This window comes from Natrix helvetica (assembly GCF_964273705.1).
Source record: "Natrix helvetica genome assembly, chromosome: 2".
NCBI lineage: Eukaryota > Metazoa > Chordata > Lepidosauria > Squamata > Natricidae > Natrix > Natrix helvetica.
The window spans coordinates 222,775,459-222,793,475 of NC_138552.1; the positions used below are offsets into that span (position 1 = coordinate 222,775,459).

The following is an 18,017-nucleotide window of genomic DNA, read 5'->3' on the forward strand; positions in this document are numbered from 1 at the left end:
ACACACCTCCACTCTAGAATCAAAATACTAAGGGCAGCAGTACACAATCTGATGACCCAAGGATACATGCATCTTTTAGAAACCACCCTGCTCCAACTTAATGCCTTATTACTTTAATGGATTGAGAAAACAAAGCAATGAAATATATGGGGAATAGTTTAATTTTAATTGATTGCAATTTCATAGTTGTCCTATCCCTCTTAGTATACTACTACTACTACTAATAATAATAATTTTATTTGATTAGCCGCAACCCTCTCCCGAAGGACTCGGGGCGGCGTACAATCAAAACAGATAAAATACAGATAAAGACACACATACATACATAAAGAACAAAGACATATACATGTGCATGGAGGAGGTAGACTCATAAGTGAAAGACAATTAAAAAACACAATTTAAAATCCCATTAAATAAAATTACTGAATTAAAAAACCCATCAGGAGCGTTACTGACAAGCCAAATCCTCTATCTGGATAAGATTGCATACCAATGTTTTAGGGAATGATGTGAGGAAATGACATAAAACCTAGCCAATGAAATTGGCACTATACATAAATAATTAGTTTTCTGATCCTAGGACCAAATTTTGGGCAAATGAAGGGCCATAAGTGTTTTATCAACCATTTTAATCATGTTGAATTTTAATGCTCTGACACTCATACTTTAAAAGTTCCCTAATGCCCACTTAGAATTATTTTTTAACTTGATTTCCATATATAAAAACAATCTTGATAGTAGCCATTTGCTTTTTTCATTGCAACTAAAGAGTCCATACTGAAGCAAAGAATAACAATAATCATAGTCCAACATGAATGGACGAGACTGCAATGTAGGTCTACAATCAGTTATATGTATGTGTATTTTAAGGCACAACCTGCATTTTACATTGTTAGATGAATAACTCTATCACTTCGTTTAATATATTTCATGGTAAACGTTTAGTTCAATGTATAGAACCGTGACAGTGAACCTATGGCAAATGTGCCTGAAGTGGCATGTTGCTTGGCATGCGCAGCATTGCCTGTTCCTCTCCCAGGTTTCTGACACATATGCCTGCACAATGTTCAGTTGGCCTTCATGCATGCAGCAATGCCGGAAACTGGAAGAACTGGTCTTCCATTTTCCATAGTGAGCATGTGTGCCAGCCAGCTGACTGTCGTGTGAGCAAACATGCAGTAACAGTAACTGGAAGACTAGCATGCCGGTGTGCATGCACATGCCAAAAACCAGAAGTTCATTTTCTGGTGCACGCATGCCCCCTGGGCAGCTCCTCTTCCGGATTGCTGACCTGACAAGCGTGCATGTGCGCTCCCTTTTCGGCACACTGCCGAAAAGGTTCGCCATTACTTGTATAGAAAGTTTAAACTATAATTATATCATACATTTTATTACCAACAAAATTAGCAGACTGTAAGAATATTGCAAGTATTACTGAATGAACATTTTTATGCCTTTTCTGCAACTAAAAATGTATCTAAATAACTATTAATGTCTAAATAATATAAGTACGATATTACCACATGGGGGCTGTGCTATCCATAACTACATTCACATATTATCTTGTTTGACTGGCCCTGAATTAGTTTTCAGCTTTGGACCTTCTTAACTGTTGCCTGTCATAATATAAATGTCAGATTTGCAGTCTCTCTGCATCTTCTAAATAAATGTCTGTAGCTTTGCAAAAGGAGATGCATTTTTGTATTCCCAATCCATGCACAGCCTTAGTAAACTTTGCAAACCAAAGCCAATCTTGAGCTCAGCATTAGTAGTTCTTGCCCTAGGTTTGAAAAATACAGCTAAGAGTTGCTTAATTATAAACCATAAATTAACAGATTAGTCCATTCACTGCAAAACTCCAAACTGAAAGAAAAGAGATGCACACTGACCATAATCTGTATTTTCCGGCTCCCAACAATTAGATGGCCAAAAATAGGGTGTCTGCAAAACAAAACAAAGAAAGAAAAAGTGGACAAAGCAACATATGATACATATTCTGAATGTCAATGTTGAATCACTGTGAGATGGGCAGCTATAAAATATGATAAAATTATACAATTCTTGAGAATTATTGATTGAATAAATTTGCATCTTTGAATAGCTGTGTCGATTAATTAATTAATTCCATTTGATTTCAACACCACCTTGTTCCCAACAACTCTTTTTATGTGACAATGCTAAGGCTATGAATTTTTTATGTTATTGTTGTTGTGTTGTGAGTGTTGTGTTGAGAGTTGAGATACTGTGGGTAGGGCATTAAATGCAAACAAAACCCACTTCTATTAGCACTCCACAATCTGAAATTGTGTAAGTAACCCAATATTAAGATGAAATCAGTTTCTTCTTTAAATAGGAAGTCTTGATCTTTTCTAAATATTTTGTACTGTTCTTGAATGCAAGGACTTGCCTGTCTGTAATGAATAGCTTGAAACCAGGTTTTAGTTACACCTGTTTGTCAAAAGGTTCTAGCCTAGGTCTGGAAGTTGAGGCATGCCAACTTTTGGTTTGAAACCAAAAAAGAAAAGAAGACCAGTTTCCTTGACTCATCTTCCAGACATCTCTGAGAATCTTCACTGAGATATCGCTCTAGTCTATGCTTTTTTCATACAATTAATCTAGCTATGGGTTAGAAGAAAGACAAAAGCTGTAAATAATCTGTACATTAAAATATAAACAGTAGTGCTAATTATGAAAAGCCAAATGTATAGACTTTCCTAATAGTATTGTTTCCATAATTCATACCCACTGGTCATATTTTCTAGGAGTTCTAGTGATTATAAATCAGATCATTTAGGAGGCATCAAGTGAGGGAAGACTTCTACATTAACATACTATTAAGAGACTCTCTGTAGGGAAAATAAAAATATCTCTACCTGAGGTACATATTGCTTAGACCATCACATTATGAATAGAATTGCTTATTGTTTGGGGTGAATAACTCTACTTCTAATAATTAGTTAAAGTTTAAAAAACAATGCTGTAAAAACTTACTTGGAACCGATAAAAGGTGCCGTCATCCTTCAGGGTTAGAACATGGTCTGAGATAGGAAAGAAATAACCATGGGCTGCCATAAGTGTTCCCAAATGAAGGGCTTCCACTATACCAGAAGGAGACAAAAAACGTTGTAATGTTTTATGTTATGCATTTTTTTTCTACTTGAACAATGTTAGAACCCTTTCTATGGTAGAATTTTCATGAGTCAGTGACAATTTAGCTGATGAAATAGCAGTTATAGGAATTATAGGGGGGGAATCATTCTAACAATTAATAGCAATTATAATAATATTAAAATAAGAAGGAGAGACGACTTCCGGCAACCAAAGGAGACGGACGTCCGTGTCTGCCTTCTTGCTGCTCCGGTGGGCTCCCCCGAAGTCTAGGGGAGGCACAGGGTGCCTGGGAGGGGCGCCCTGCTATAGGGGCGGCTTGCTGGGACCCCCTGGAATGGCGGCGGCCATGGGGGGGGGTCTCCAGCTTTGCCCCAGGAGCCGGGGAGCATAGGGAGCGCACAGAATGCCATCGCACGCTTCTCCGGACGCAGCCTGAAGGAAATAATCAATTGGAACGAAGCAGCTGAAGAGCGGTGAGCCGAGGGGTCTCCCCAGGTCTTTTACTATTTTTATATTCCTGACGGTTTTGCAGTTTTCCTGCCTTGCTTGTTTCAACTTCTGGAGGAGTTTAGATTGGAGGGGGGAATTCCAGCCCCCTCGGAAAAGCGGCGCTTGAAAAATCTCTTCCCTTCATGGGGGAGAGAGAAAGTTTGAAAACCACTTTCACTTCCCTTAAATAATGGGGGGGGGAATCTTTTTTTTTTGGCTACAATTGCGAGAGAAAGGATGGTTGAACTGATTCTTTTTTAAACTACTTATGGAAACCTTGACTTTGTTGTTTCCTGATCACCTATACTGGCTGAGCCAAGATGGCCAACTTCCTCTTTCTTCTTTGTCTTTATGAATGAGACTCCTCCCTTGGAAAATTTTATGGCTTTCAACTAACTTCCACCCCAGAGACCTCCAGGAGCCTCTTCAAACACGTTATTCCCCTGGATTTGGAATATTTTGACCCACCTATCTGCTTTAATTTTTCTGCTAGAGGACTTGTTCTCCTTTGGACCTGCTTGTTTGGTGATCCCTGCCGGCTGTGCTGTCCCACAGACGCCATCTCTCTGTACAGAATAACAATTATCTCTGAGACTCATGATGGGTCCAAAGAAATTGCCACCTGGTAAGGCCTCGTCGGCCCCAACATCTTCCACGTCCAGCCCTGCACACCAGTCACAAATGGGATCTTTTCTACAACCTAAAGCCTCTGAAGAGAGTGCAAAAGACCTGTCTACTCAGCAGATGCTTCAAAACATCTTAAAAGGACAGGACAAAATTAAAAAACAACTGCAGGACAAAAACAACTGCAGGACCTAAACTGCAGGACTTAAAACAACTGCAGGACTTAAACAGACTGAGTGGCTGTGGCTACCGGCGCCCCAGTTCAACCAGCTTACTCCATCACTGGCCATTGGGGGTGAACATCTGGCCCCCGTGGATCGGGTACGCAATTTGGGCATCCTTCTAGATACCCGGCTGTCAATGGACGACCATGTGACAGCCGTGGCCAGGGGGGGCGTTTCACCAGGTTCGCCTGGTGCGCCAATTGAGTCCCCTATTGAACCGGAGTGCCCTTCGCACAGTCACCCCTGCGCTTGTGACGTCCCGGCTAGACTACTGCAATGCTCTCTACATGGGGCTCCCCTTGAGATGCACCCAAAGGCTGCAGTTGGTTCGCGCGGGTAGTTTCGGGAGTCTTTAGATACTCCCACGTAACACCTCTCCTGCGTGAGCTACACTGGCTGCCTGTGGCTTTTCGGGTGCGTTTCAAGGTGTTGATTATCATCTTCAAAGCGCTCCATGGCACAGGACCTAGCTATTTGCAGGATCGTATCCTGCCCCATACATCCCTTCGGCCGATTCGCTCACACAGAGAGGGACTCCTCCGGGTGCCGTCCACTAGGCTGTGCCAGCGGGCGATGCCCAGGGGAAGGGCCTTCTCTGTGATGGGCCCGACCCTCTGGAATGACCTTCCCCCTGACATTAGAACGACTACGGACCTCCGCTCCTTCCGCCGAAAACTCAAAACCCACCTGTTTCATCTAGCCGGCCTGGCCTAATTCCAGCTTTCCCTCCTCAGTTTGTATTTTTAAATTTTATGGTTTGGTTTTAAGGTTTAAGTTTTTAATTCTTATAAATTTGTACAGGGGATATTTAATTCAATTTTAGTTATGTATATTATCGAGTGTATGGTTTTTAAATTTGTACCTGTACACCGCCCCGAGTCCCTTCAGGGAGAGGGGGCGGTCTAGAAGTTTAATAAATTAAATTAAATTAATTAAATTAATTAAATGAACAGCTGAGAGAGACGAACCAGCAAACCACATGGAATGAACACAGGATTGGTGTGCTGGAGGAGGGGGCGGTTTGGATTAGAGATGAGATGAAGACAATCCAGAGGGGGAATGCAGAATTTGGGAATCAGATGTTAAAAATGGAATTTGAAAGGATGTCTTTTTTTCTTAGGTTCCAAAATTTGCCAGAAGTTGAGAATGAAGATCTCAAGGAGATTATGACCACAATACTAGCAGAATATATTAATAGAGATAAACAACAGCTCTGGTGGGACATTGATTTGATTTATAGGGTTAATTCAGCCTATGCAAGAACACACAACGTTCCAAGGGAAGTTCATATCAAATTTCTTAGAAAAACTACAAGAGATGAGGTTCTAGGAGCTCAAAGGGGAGGACCACTAAAATACAAAGATAAAGAAATAACCATTCTTAAACAGATCCCAAAGAAAGTAAGAGATAATAGAAGGAAATATTCCTTCTTAGCAAAAAATAATAATAATAATGGGGTCTGGTTTAGATGGCTATTTCGAGAAGGCATGCTGATTTTTTGAGAGGGCAGCAGAATTAGAATTCACACACCAGTGGAAGCAGAGGCTTTCGCTAAAAAACACAGTGCTCTTTTAGGTGAAATGGGGGATGTTACACAAGAAACAAATGAGGGAGGGGCTGAGGCTCAGCCGGTGGATGGGAGAGAGGATGCAACAGCTAGAAGACTCAGATCACAAAAGTGACTTGGAACACTATTGCAATTGTTGCTACAATGTACTTTCATGGAAGTGATACAAAACAAATGTTGAAACATACTGATGATTTTGTGTTAAATTTAAAACTACTAATACTTAGGTAAATGTTGATATTTTTCTATCATTGTTTGTAAAAGTTACAAGACCTGGGGGGGCTTCTCCCCCCCCCCCCGCACGATGTAGCTGTCAAAATGTTTTATAACCCCATAACCCTTTTTCCTTGAAAAACTTTTTAAAACCAATTAAAATTTGAATAACAAAAAATATTAAAATAAGAATGTTTGCCATCATTGTGCATAAGCAGCAATTATGCAATGATGTCTCATACAAGGACATTCTCATGATGACATTATAAAGCATATGTTGTCATTTGCCCTTGCTCTCATGTCAACACCCACAATCATGATTTTTTAAAAAATTAGTATCCTTGTGTTTACCACTTATTTAGAGCAGCAGGCAACAAGAGAAATCAAACTTTACATTGTATTGGATTTAAATTGGAAAATCTCTAATAAAGAATGCTCCTGGTTTTTTTACTTTTTTGCATAAAAAACCTTGGACATACTATGGTTTATTTAAAGTCAGAACAATAAACATGTTATAAAATCAAACATTGGTATTTCACAGCAACAAAGTGCTCTAAGAATATATTTATAAGCCCTTTCTGCAGTCAATTAATAGGTTTGATATTCTTTGAATTTGTGTCTGTTGGGATAATCCATTATAATGTTCATTATCTTATAGTTGCTCTTTGTAGGTTAGTTAAAGAAATCCCTCAGGATGATCTTCACTGGTACAACCTTGCTGCAAATCACCACAAATACAAGGCGGCTTCAAACATGACCCATTTACCAAGAAGCAGAGTTGTATAATTGTGAAGAGGTTGAATTTGGACTCGAGAGATCCATTTTCAAGTCCCTCCTCAACTACAAAGCTTGCAGGGTGACATTAGGCCAGTTATTTTCTTTTGAGGTTGCTCTTGTAGGGATAACACAGTGGTGGGTTGCAGGCGGTACACCCCGTTACGGGCGTACCGGAGCCTGCCCAGAGCACCGGATGCCGTTCCGGTACGGTGCTCCAGAGGGCCCGCCCGCCCAAGCTCCTTACCTATCTTTTAAGGCTTCCACACTTCCGCGCACACGCATGGCGCATACAGCACCTGCGTGATGCTCCGCTGAGCAGCCGGAGCATCGTGGAGGCTCACGGAGGAGGTAAGATGCGTGTACGCGCTGCGTGCATCCATGTGGATGCAGCAGTACCAGTTGGAACGGGATCCAGAAACCAACACTGGGATAACATTAGTGCATATTGCCATATGTGCTTCCAAAGAAAAAAAAATGAATGGTGATGATGAAGAGGATACAAAAACATTAGTAAGGCAGCTCCATGCCAAAAGCTTTGTGATGATAAAAGAGTAACTCAAAGGAGTTATATGAGGCTTCTGCAGCAGTCTTTTATAGTAAGAGCGTATTTTTAAAAATTACTGTCAGAAAATAAGTTGATTGCAAGATACTTCGGCTATTCTGGCCAGCAATCTTGGGGACACATTATTGTTCTTTTTAATAGCAAGCTTGAATACTCCCACTTAACAAAGCTAATGCATATTCAAGAAACTTGTTCTTTTTTGGTTACTACCCCCAAATTTAAACTTAGTCTTGAAGAATGTGGAAATATGCCACAGGAACACTCTACTCTATGTCCATTTGTGTCCCCTCCCTTCTGACCTTAAGCACAGGGGGAGGAAAGCTATAAGTAACTGTTTTCTTCTAAAGATGAGATAGACAAAGCCGCTAGCAGGCACTGCATGGGACAGGAGCTCCTCCCCCATTTCTACTGTCTCTCCCTCCCTTATTTAGAGTTCCATCTGTTTCATCAGGGCTTGTAAGAAGAAGAGATTGGGAAACAAATTGTCATCTCCTCCTCCACCACCTCCTCTTCTCCAAACCTGCCTGGGCATATGGAGAGAGTCCTGCAGAGTTTAGTTGTCACCCCTTTTGAGAGGGCTTAGAGTGGGAAAAGAGATAAAGAGGCAATGGAGGCGTAAGGCAATACTGTGAATTAAGCAAGCAAGCAAATAAAACATAGCACTGAAATTATTCAGCCAAAGTGGAGAATCTGTTGCATTTCTTCTCAAATGATGGAAAGGTTAGTTTTCCTACTGCCAATTTCAGCTACACTGCTCAATATTGGGAACTTTGTACAGAAAAAGGTTGTGACCCATCTCCATTGTTCCAGAGGGTTGAACATGAAATTTGCAGGAAGGCAGATTCTGACTGAACGTTAGAAAAAAAAAATCCTAACAATACAAGAATGGAATCAATTATTCTTAGAACTATGAGCTCCCCTTCACTGAATAGTGAAGCTAGATTTATGCCAGAGATGCTTTAAGTGAAGCCTCTGCATTAAGTAGCAGGATAGACTGAGTAGCCTAATGGCTTCTCTCCTTTGGGATTCTATGACTTATCATCATAATGATAACATAGATAATTCAGATTTGATCCCAAGTACCTCGAGTGAAGAAGACAGTTCACTATTAGACTTCTTTTGATTATGGTAAAGTAGCTTTTCTCAACTTCATAATCTTTAGCCAACATAAGTCAATAGTGAGAAATAAAAATTATTGTTAACAAACCTCAAAGGATGGATAGTCCTAAAACAATCTAATACAATTTTCAGATTCCTTTTTTTTCCTTTTAATTTATTTTCCAGATTGCAGATAGTCTTTATTTACTGGCCACTTCATTTAAAATTAAAGTTACAATAATGTAAAAAAAAAAAAAAACACCTAGCTTTGCAACCAATTTTACTACCATCACAGCATCCCATTTTCTCAACTTCCAGAGGCTTTGCAACTGATGCACATTTACAATCTGTGCAGAGTCCTGCGGTCACCCAATCACAATTTGTAAGGTGACCAACTTTTTTACAGTGAAAAGGAGGACAAAACACGTTCTATTGTCCAAAATGCTAAGGTGACCAACTTTTTTACAATGAAAAGGGGGACAAATAAATTGGAAAAAATATATCGTAAATAAAAGAAATATTTTATTCATTGCAACAATAATACACTAAAATATGATATATGCATAATAAAAACATTTGCAACATTTTATATTGTAATTATGCTTACATGCCTGTTAATTATTATTTAAATGAGTACTTTTCCATTAAATTAATATTTTCTGTCAATGTATCATCTTCTAACAATATATTGGAAATATCTGAACAAGAAATATCCTTCATATTGAATTTTATGGCAAGTGCTGCAGCTAGAGTATCAACATTTAATCTCGATTTCTCACTTGTCAAAAAATCATTGGCAATTGAAAAAAACTCTTTCAACTGCTGCATTAGTTCCAGGGCAGCACAACGTAAATTGAACAAGTATAAATAAATGTTGACATGGAATATGTTCATTTTTGAAATGGCTGAAAATATCCACCCATCTTTTATCAATTTCAACATGTTGATTTTCCCATTGTATTAATTTTTCAGAATTTAAATATACATTCAGTCTTCTAATTTCTTCAAAGAGACAATTGTCGTCTATTTTAATGTCTAGCATTTCTTTAGATAAAAATTCTTGAGTCTTGACGAATTGTCATGTCAAATACAAATAGGTCACATAATGCGCAACAGATTAGTCTTCAAATATCGAAAAGGAGGACATATAGGAGGACACTTTTCGAGGGAGGACAGAACTTACAAAAGAAGGACTGTCCTCCCTAAAGGAGGACGGTTGGTCACCTTACAATTTGTATGCTTGACAACTGGCTTGTAAGAAGCAAAATGTCAAAGCTCCGACTAACGAACCCAAGCAAATCAGAACTTTGAGACTTGGCTCCTTCTCAAAGGTCTTCTTTAATGAGTACATCATACTGGCACCACTTCAATGGAAAGCAAATCTAAATCTTTCCTGTGGTTTCAGTACAATTAAACTAGGAAATAACCCAATCCCCAAGAGTCACAGGTCAAATTGGCCAATTGGGCTAATTGGTGGGCTCTTCAGACACTCCTTTCCCAACCTTATCTCTTGCCAGTAGAGATGACCTTGGTTCTCATGAGAAAGCTCTTTGTTGTGTCTAGTAATGAATTCCAACCTCCTTCTGCCTCTGTGTGGCAACTGAGGAGCAGAAAGATGGCTGTGGCCAGGTTCGGTTCAGAGATGACACAAAGCTAATGGAGAACACGGAAGTAAAATTGCAAGTCACTGTCATATGATGTTTCTCTTAATGAAGAAATGGGAAGTAATGTCATAACAGATTATTTTTCACTTAGCAACTGTGGCACTTAGTAACAGAGACAGTGATCCCAGTTATGGTGGCTAAGGGAGGAGTATCTGTATTTCTTCAATTTCCTTTATAGTAACCACTCCCTCTTGTTTGTGGATTTATGATGTCTTTCCTCAACTTTCTCCAGTCTCACTAGGAAAGTTATCAAAGGATCATTTCTCCCAGAATTACAATTTAGAAATTCTTCCCATGGCTCTTGATCATTTATTCAGTAATTTGTCCATTCATTTTCATTTATTATCAGAAATCGATTTATGATCTTTATTAGTAGCTTTTTATGTGTTTCCTAAGCACATAATGCTATTAGCCATCATATAAATTACTAAAATAACTGTATGCGGCAGAGAATAATCTGTTTTCCTCATTCAAACATAAGTACCTCTCTTAGTAAGGCATCACAGAAGGAACACCTGGAGCAGGAGATAGAATAGGCTCTTTTCATATTGAAATTCAGCTAATAAATACTTGAACTGAAGCCCACAATTACAGTTCCAGAATGACATTCTGAACATAATGGAACATATTTTAAATAATGATTTTTCAGTCATATAAATATAGCTTTCATTTCCAAAATACAAATATAGCTTTTGCTTCATGGTTACTATAGCAGTTAAAAGTTCAATATTTTATGTGTGGCGTATTTTGTGAACAGAAAGTTTCGATCTTTCTGGGATACATTGAAGCAGATTTTTAATTAAAGTGCTTCTCCAATCAACCAAGCAATGTTACTTGACATTTATTTATTTGGATGATGCACGTAAAGAACACGTTCCCATAACAGAGGCGTATCATTTTATTTTACTTCTTTACAGATTAGATTTATTATTTAGTAAAATATTTCTACTCTGCCCAAAATCCTAAATTCCTCAGAGCAAGTCACAGCTCTTAAATATACTAAATAAAAATTAAACTCAAGTAAAAATAATAAATTGTTAGAATAATACCAGCAATAAAAAAAGCAATGGGATTGCAGCCAGGTTCAACTGCCAACTAAAAAGCAATCAACCTTAGCACCAGTCTGGCTTTCAGAGAAAATATTCCCAAACCAGGGATTTTTATACAGAATAGCCCTCACCCATAGTCTTACCAAGTGTGGAAACTGCTCCCCTCAACCAAAGTTAACATAATACACACTAGAATGTGTATTGTCTCAAGCATCAAGATCCTAAATCATTACAACCTTTAACCTCATTACTACACCTTGAAGTCCAATTTTCAGGATAAGTATTTTTGAGATTTGGCAGCTGGCATTAGGACATGTTCTTTATTTGTGGAAAACACCCTAAAAATGTCAGGAACAATTCAATTTTGTTATATATGATTTGAATAGTTGCACTCATGGTCAAGGTTTATTTCTTACCCAGAGAGTAGTGCATTGTATCAGAACAGCTGCAACACCAAAAGGCCTATAAGCCTTCCAAAACAATGAAATTACTGTTACTTTATATCAGGGGTGTCCAAACTTGGGAACTGGGAGTTGAAGTCCACAAGTCTTAAAGTTCCCAAGTTTGGACACCCCTGCTTTATATTATTGTAATATACATGCAAAATAATCAGAAAAAGGGGTTAAAGGTCCCCAAATCAAGTTTAGGTAGTGGCATTTCTTCTAAGATGACTAAGCAAAAATGGCAGGAGTTATCACAGAGGGAAAGATAAAGAAGGAAAGATAAATAACATTTTTTTTTCCTGGCTCTAAAACCAAGGGCCCTGTTCACTCTGCTTTGGAGCAGAATATTATTATTGTTGAATTTGCCAAGATCAGATGTCTGGATGGGAACAAAATAGGATCAGATGAAGATGAAGCCAAGAATGAAAAAAAAACAAGTCCTGAATAATAAACTTCCACTCTACTATCATTCCATAATATTTGGGAACGGTTGTAATACAATTTTCATTTGTCCTGGAATGACTGCAAAGGCGGGATAGTTTAGGAATAATTGTGCTTTAATAATGGGGAGTTGTTTGCTAATTATCAAGCTGGTTTCCAAAATGTAGATATTAGTATTGTGTGTTCATCCATCATTTCATTTTTTTCCAGTTAATCTCAAGGTACAATACAATCCTGAGTCTAACATGAAAACCTAGATGTCTAGTGTACCTTTATCCCACATTTACCCCATTAGCACTATCACAGACCCCAACAACTTTGCACACAGGATTAGAAGTAATATTGTCTGTTCTTCCTTTACGTCATCATGATTTATAAGGTGAAAGTAGTATCAGAACATGTTAACTTCCAAGGGTGCTCAATTATAGATCTAAAGGTATCATTTTGGAACAGAAAAACTATAGTGTAAGAGACTGTGAAACTCACACACATCAAAAGGTTTCAGGCTGTCTCTGTAAACACAATTAACCAACACAATGGAAATTTAACACCTTACAATTACTAATTGATTAGTAAGTACAAATAGGGATATTTGTAATCTGCATCTTGTGTAGCCTACTACTACATAGCTACCCTTTCCTCCCCCTCTCCCTTGCTTCATCTGAATTTAAATCCCACATCAGTTTAATACTCCATGGATCTGATGATGTGAGCCACAACTCACAAAAGCTTATACTTTTTAATAAAATGAGTCAGTTTGAACAGGTATCAAACCTCCTCCTCACTTTTGGCATTTTATCAAGTTATTTAATCTGGATTATTTAATGTGGTCTTCAAAAACTTTGAGTGATCCACATTTTTGTGTTATTAGAACATTTATGTTTATTTTCAAGATATTTTTTTCCAGGAAAATCACCTGACTCATCAACTTACCTGTACTGTTGATACAGTATAATATATAGATTTTAAAGTTAGCCCTCCATCTTTTCTGTGGTGTGTTTTGCCCCTAACTGATCAACAGGAGGCAGCATATGAATGGTTTCATTCTTACTGAATTTCATCAGATACATATAGACTCTATAATCAGGTTTAGATATCATATAGTCCAACTTCCTTTACTAATAAGTAAGTGGCAAAAATACCACAAAAATATATACAGTAAATCCACCCACATTCCTGTGAGGTGGGTGGGTGACAAGATTCACAGAATGTATAGCTTGAGTTCATGACATGTATCAACTTGTTTCTCTAGATTGACAGCTTAAAATAAAGAAGACGTGCTGTTATTCCTTACCTCCATCTTTTTCCGCTTATAAAGTCAGTTATATATTTGACACATACATATTTGTAGAGTGCCCTACAGAAGTGCTCTGTATTTTTAATATTCAAATTGAAGTGTTTAAATTTTACCTCTTGTGATGTTTTTACAATTTGTGATATGTGGAATCTATCTTAAAATCAAAAGTCACCATAATAGAACATAGAATAATAGAGTTGGAAGGAATCTCGGAAGTCTTCTAGTCCAATCCACTGCTCGAGCAGGAGATCCTATACCATTTCAGACAAATTATTATCCAGTCTCTTTTTGAAAACTTCCAATGATAGAGGCTTTATAACAATAATGAGAATTAAAATATCATAATGTGCCCCCAAAACTCAGGTCATAATTGTATGCAAAGGGAAGTTTGAAAACTGAAATTTTAATACAATGTGAGGAGAGCAAGGACCTTGAGCTTGGCTATAGGGTTGCAGGAAGTCACAAGTGGAAATCACAAGTGGAGGAATATAGCTATCTTGCTATTATTATCACGGAGCATTGATTGATATCAATGTCAGGAACTAACTCCTCTTTCTGGAGAACTGGGATCCTAGCGCCTTCTACTTGTTAGATAAGTTGCAGAGTCATTTTCGTGGAAGCGACTCCAGTGCAGTTGGCATTTTTAATGAAGTTACCTTAAGGTAGGAAATGATCGTTTATGTGAGTTGTTTTAAGGATTTTCATCCTTCTTCTGCTATAGGAACCAATTGAGTAGGCTCTCTCTTTGTGCTATAAACATATAAAGCCACGTGCAGCTTTAGAAAATGTATATGACAGCTTAATCCCCATTTTATTACCCAAAGAATAGTTTGAGAATAAGCACTAATTCCCCTATATATCATTATTGATTTATTCACTTTAAAATATTTGAAAGGCATCTGTTCTCTTGTCATATTATGACACACGGCTCAAGACAATGGAACTAAACATCAAAGCAATCAAATTTGAAAAGTAAAGTTGTGGATGTTTTGAGGGCATAAGTAAGACAACCTACATCTGAACTATATAAATCTTTTATACCTGCTAAATTAGAAATTCGTTCCCTTTATACCCTTGACACTTAATACAGAATGCTCATTGAACTGCACAAATCAATGCTATTGCAGTAGGAAAAAGAGGGACTGACCTGATACATAATTGGCCTTTAGAATGAAAGAGTAAACCAGTATTATTTCAATTATTAAGGACACTAAGTCCAAAGTAGGTAATGACTCTGATTTTAAAAATCATCATGTTTATACATGACATTGAATAGATGGGCTAACAGGATGGGGGACAACAGACTCAAACTCAACCCCTCCAAGACTGAGTGGCTGTGGGTACCGGCACCTCGATTCAGTCAGCTGACACCATCGCTGGCCATAGGGGGCGAACAACTGTCCCCTGTGGAGCGGGCGCGCAATTTGGGCGTCCTCCTTGATGCCCGGCTGTCAATGGAGGACCATGTGGCAGCCGTGGCAAGGGGGGCGTTCCACCAGGTTCGCCTGGTGCGCCAATTGCGCCCCCTACTGGACCGGAGTGCCCTGCGCACGGTCACTCATGCGCTGGTGACGTCTCGCCTGGACTACTGCAATGCCCTCTACATGGGGCTTCCCTTGGGACGCATCCGGAGACTGCAGTTAGTTCAGAACGCAGCCGCGCGGGTTATCATGGGGAGTACACGTTACTCCCACGTAACACCTCTCCTGCGCGAGCTGCACTGGCTACCTGTGGCCTTTCAGGTGCGTTTCAAGGTATTGATTACCATCTTTAAAGCGCTCCATGGCATAGGACCTAGTTATCTGCAGGATCGCATCCTACCACACACGTCCCTGAGACCTATCCGCTCACACAGGGAGGGACTCCTTCTGGTGCCGTCCGCTAGGCAATGCCAGCGGGCGACACCTAGGAGTAGGTCCTTCTCTGTGATGGGCCCAACCCTCTGGAATGACCTCCCCCCTGATATTCGAACTACCACCGACCTCCGTTCCTTCCGTCAAAAATTAAAGACTCACCTATTTCAATCAGCTGGCCTGGCACTCTCTTAGTTTTACCTCCTGGGGATATATTTTAATTGGGTTTGGGTATTTTAATTGGGGATGTTTTTAGGGTTTTTATGGTATATTTATTTCTTGTACAGCCTTATCTCCTCCACCCAAATGTATTTAACTGTTTTATATTATTGTATTTTTATCTGCATTTGACTGTACACCGCCCCGAGTCCATTTTTGGGAGAGGGGGCGGTTTAGAAATCCAAGAAATAAATAAAATAAATAAAATAAATAAATAAAGGGGCATTACTATTATCCTGGCTGTAGGATAACTCCAGTTTGAAAATTGCAGGTAATTAATTTTTTCATGCATTGCTTGCATTAATAATAACAACAACAATAACAATAATAATAATAATAGTCGGGGTGGGGCCCGATTGAGTGGGGCCCGACTAGTAATTAATGCCAAATCCAGCGAAACAACTGGCCGCTGTGATACAATACTGTTGATGCAATAATAATAATAATAATAATAATAATAATAATAATAATAATAATAATAATAATTGCATTGTCACGATGTTAAAAAGTTTGCTAGGCCTGAACTGCCTAAACTGACACTCAAGAGTTAAACTAAGAAAGCTTTATTGCGCAGGTCATAAAACAAAATGTTATCTGAATGTGATTTATTGCGCACGCGTTACACATTCCAAAAATTCTTTTCTTCTTTGTTCGGTTGCCAGCTTGGCAGACGTAGCTTTCATTATCAAAATGTAACCATTAGTTATTTCTGTTTCATTTACTTTTATTATTTTCGTATTAAAGTTTGTTTATTAATTAGAATATACTTGTCAAAGACTTTTATTTTATTTTTTAATATCTCAAAAGATATGCGGAAGAGAATCAGCCTCGGTCCATTGATCTCAGATTTCCCCAGGGCGTTCTTCCCCTGACAACTTGGTATGCAGAGTTTGGTTCGATGATACAAGCTGAGATGGCTACAATTTATGGCTGTATTTTCTCTTCGTGCTATCTTAAGATAACCGACTAAGGCTAATTAGCCATGTCAAAGAAGAGAAAGAAAAGAAAAAAACACGGACATGGAAAGCGCTCGAAAGAATCCATTCCCTCAGACACAGAGGAGCAAGATTCTTCAGGTGCCGAGCCAGATGTGGGGGAAGGAGCTACAGAAGGCAAGATCTACGGACTGAGGTCAGTAAACCTCCCTCATTATCAAGATACAATTAATGAACGGCAAAAGTCTAAACGGCAACTGCCGGCAGAGAAAAAATCCTCCCACGCAGAAAGCAAAGTTTATGAAATCTCCCCAGATGATGAGCAAGAAATGCAAAGCTATCTATATCGATTAAAGCTGTTTGAAAAATATACTAGGGAGGCGAGAGAATGCTTTAACGAAATGAAGAGAAGTAGGAGGAGCTCCCCCACTCCCAAAATGTCTGAGGACGCCATCTTTTCTTCAAAACAACAGCCTAAGACACACCCCACAGAGAAGTTCTTAGGTCAATCAGAACAAAGAGATATGTACACGTCACCGAGGTCACGTGATCCCTTTGAGCCCATTGAACTTCCGGCCATGTATAGAGGGCTGCAGCCAAGAAGTGAAGCTGCACTGCCATCTGCTGGCGGAGAAAAAATATTAGAGCAAAAGATGATTCAGTTTCATCAAAGCTCTAGAGATTTACCTATGAGTCCTTTAGAAGCCAAAACTTTGCCTCCAAAGGTTAAGTCTTCAACACCTGGTGGTGCCGAATCCTCCCTAGATGGAAAAAGGCAAAGTCAAAGGTGAATTCGAGGAAGCCAATTTGATGTTGCCACGCAAAGACCAATGATGCAACCCCAGCATCCCCTGGTTCAACAACCAGATTTGCAACCAGAGCAACAAATTGTTCCTCAGCAGGTATTCACAGTCACCCCCTTGACTGGTGAGTCCAAATTAAAGGAGTCAGGAGAGAATTATAAAGCCTGGGTCAGTGAAATTGCGCTCTTGCTTCGAAGAGAAGGCACACATTCCATGGTTTTTAATCCTCCCCCTCAGCCCTGGACGCCTGCAATGAGAGACCTCGAAAACAGAGCAATCACGACTTTACTCATGTCAATGGAAATTGAGATCCAAGGTATCTTTCCACCTGATGCAACTGCCCAAGAAATATGGGCTATTTTGGAAGATTGCTACAGGCCCGTTTCAATTGAATCCTCATGTTTGCTCATGTCTGAGTTCCATGGTTCGAAGTTGAAACCTGGTGAACGAATTGGTGGACATTTGACCAAACTGAAAAGAATGAGAAGTGAATTGAGACAAAATGGCCATGTAATCGATGATATCCAAATGATTAGCATCATCATTAACTCATTGAATTATGAATGGAAAGATGCTGTTGCAAAGATTAACTACGTGCCTATTGCTCAACGCACAGTTAACCACGTTTGCAGACTTTTAGTGGAAGAC

At 39.1% G+C, this 18,017-nt stretch overlaps 1 protein-coding gene across 5 annotated transcripts in view; it reads right to left on the reverse strand.

The window, feature by feature from the left end:
- Positions 1 to 18,017, reverse strand: part of RGS7 (regulator of G protein signaling 7) — a 173,875-nt gene that overhangs the window by 46,532 nt on the left and 109,326 nt on the right. For all 5 annotated transcript variants that reach the window (XM_081944691.1, XM_081944692.1, XM_081944694.1 and 2 more), the window contains exons 5-6: positions 2,992 to 3,098; positions 1,890 to 1,941 (exon numbers count right to left, since the gene is read on the reverse strand). In XM_081944691.1, coding sequence (XP_081800817.1) covers positions 1,890 to 1,941; positions 2,992 to 3,098 — 159 coding nt within the window. The remainder of the gene's footprint in view (positions 1 to 1,889; positions 1,942 to 2,991; positions 3,099 to 18,017) is intronic.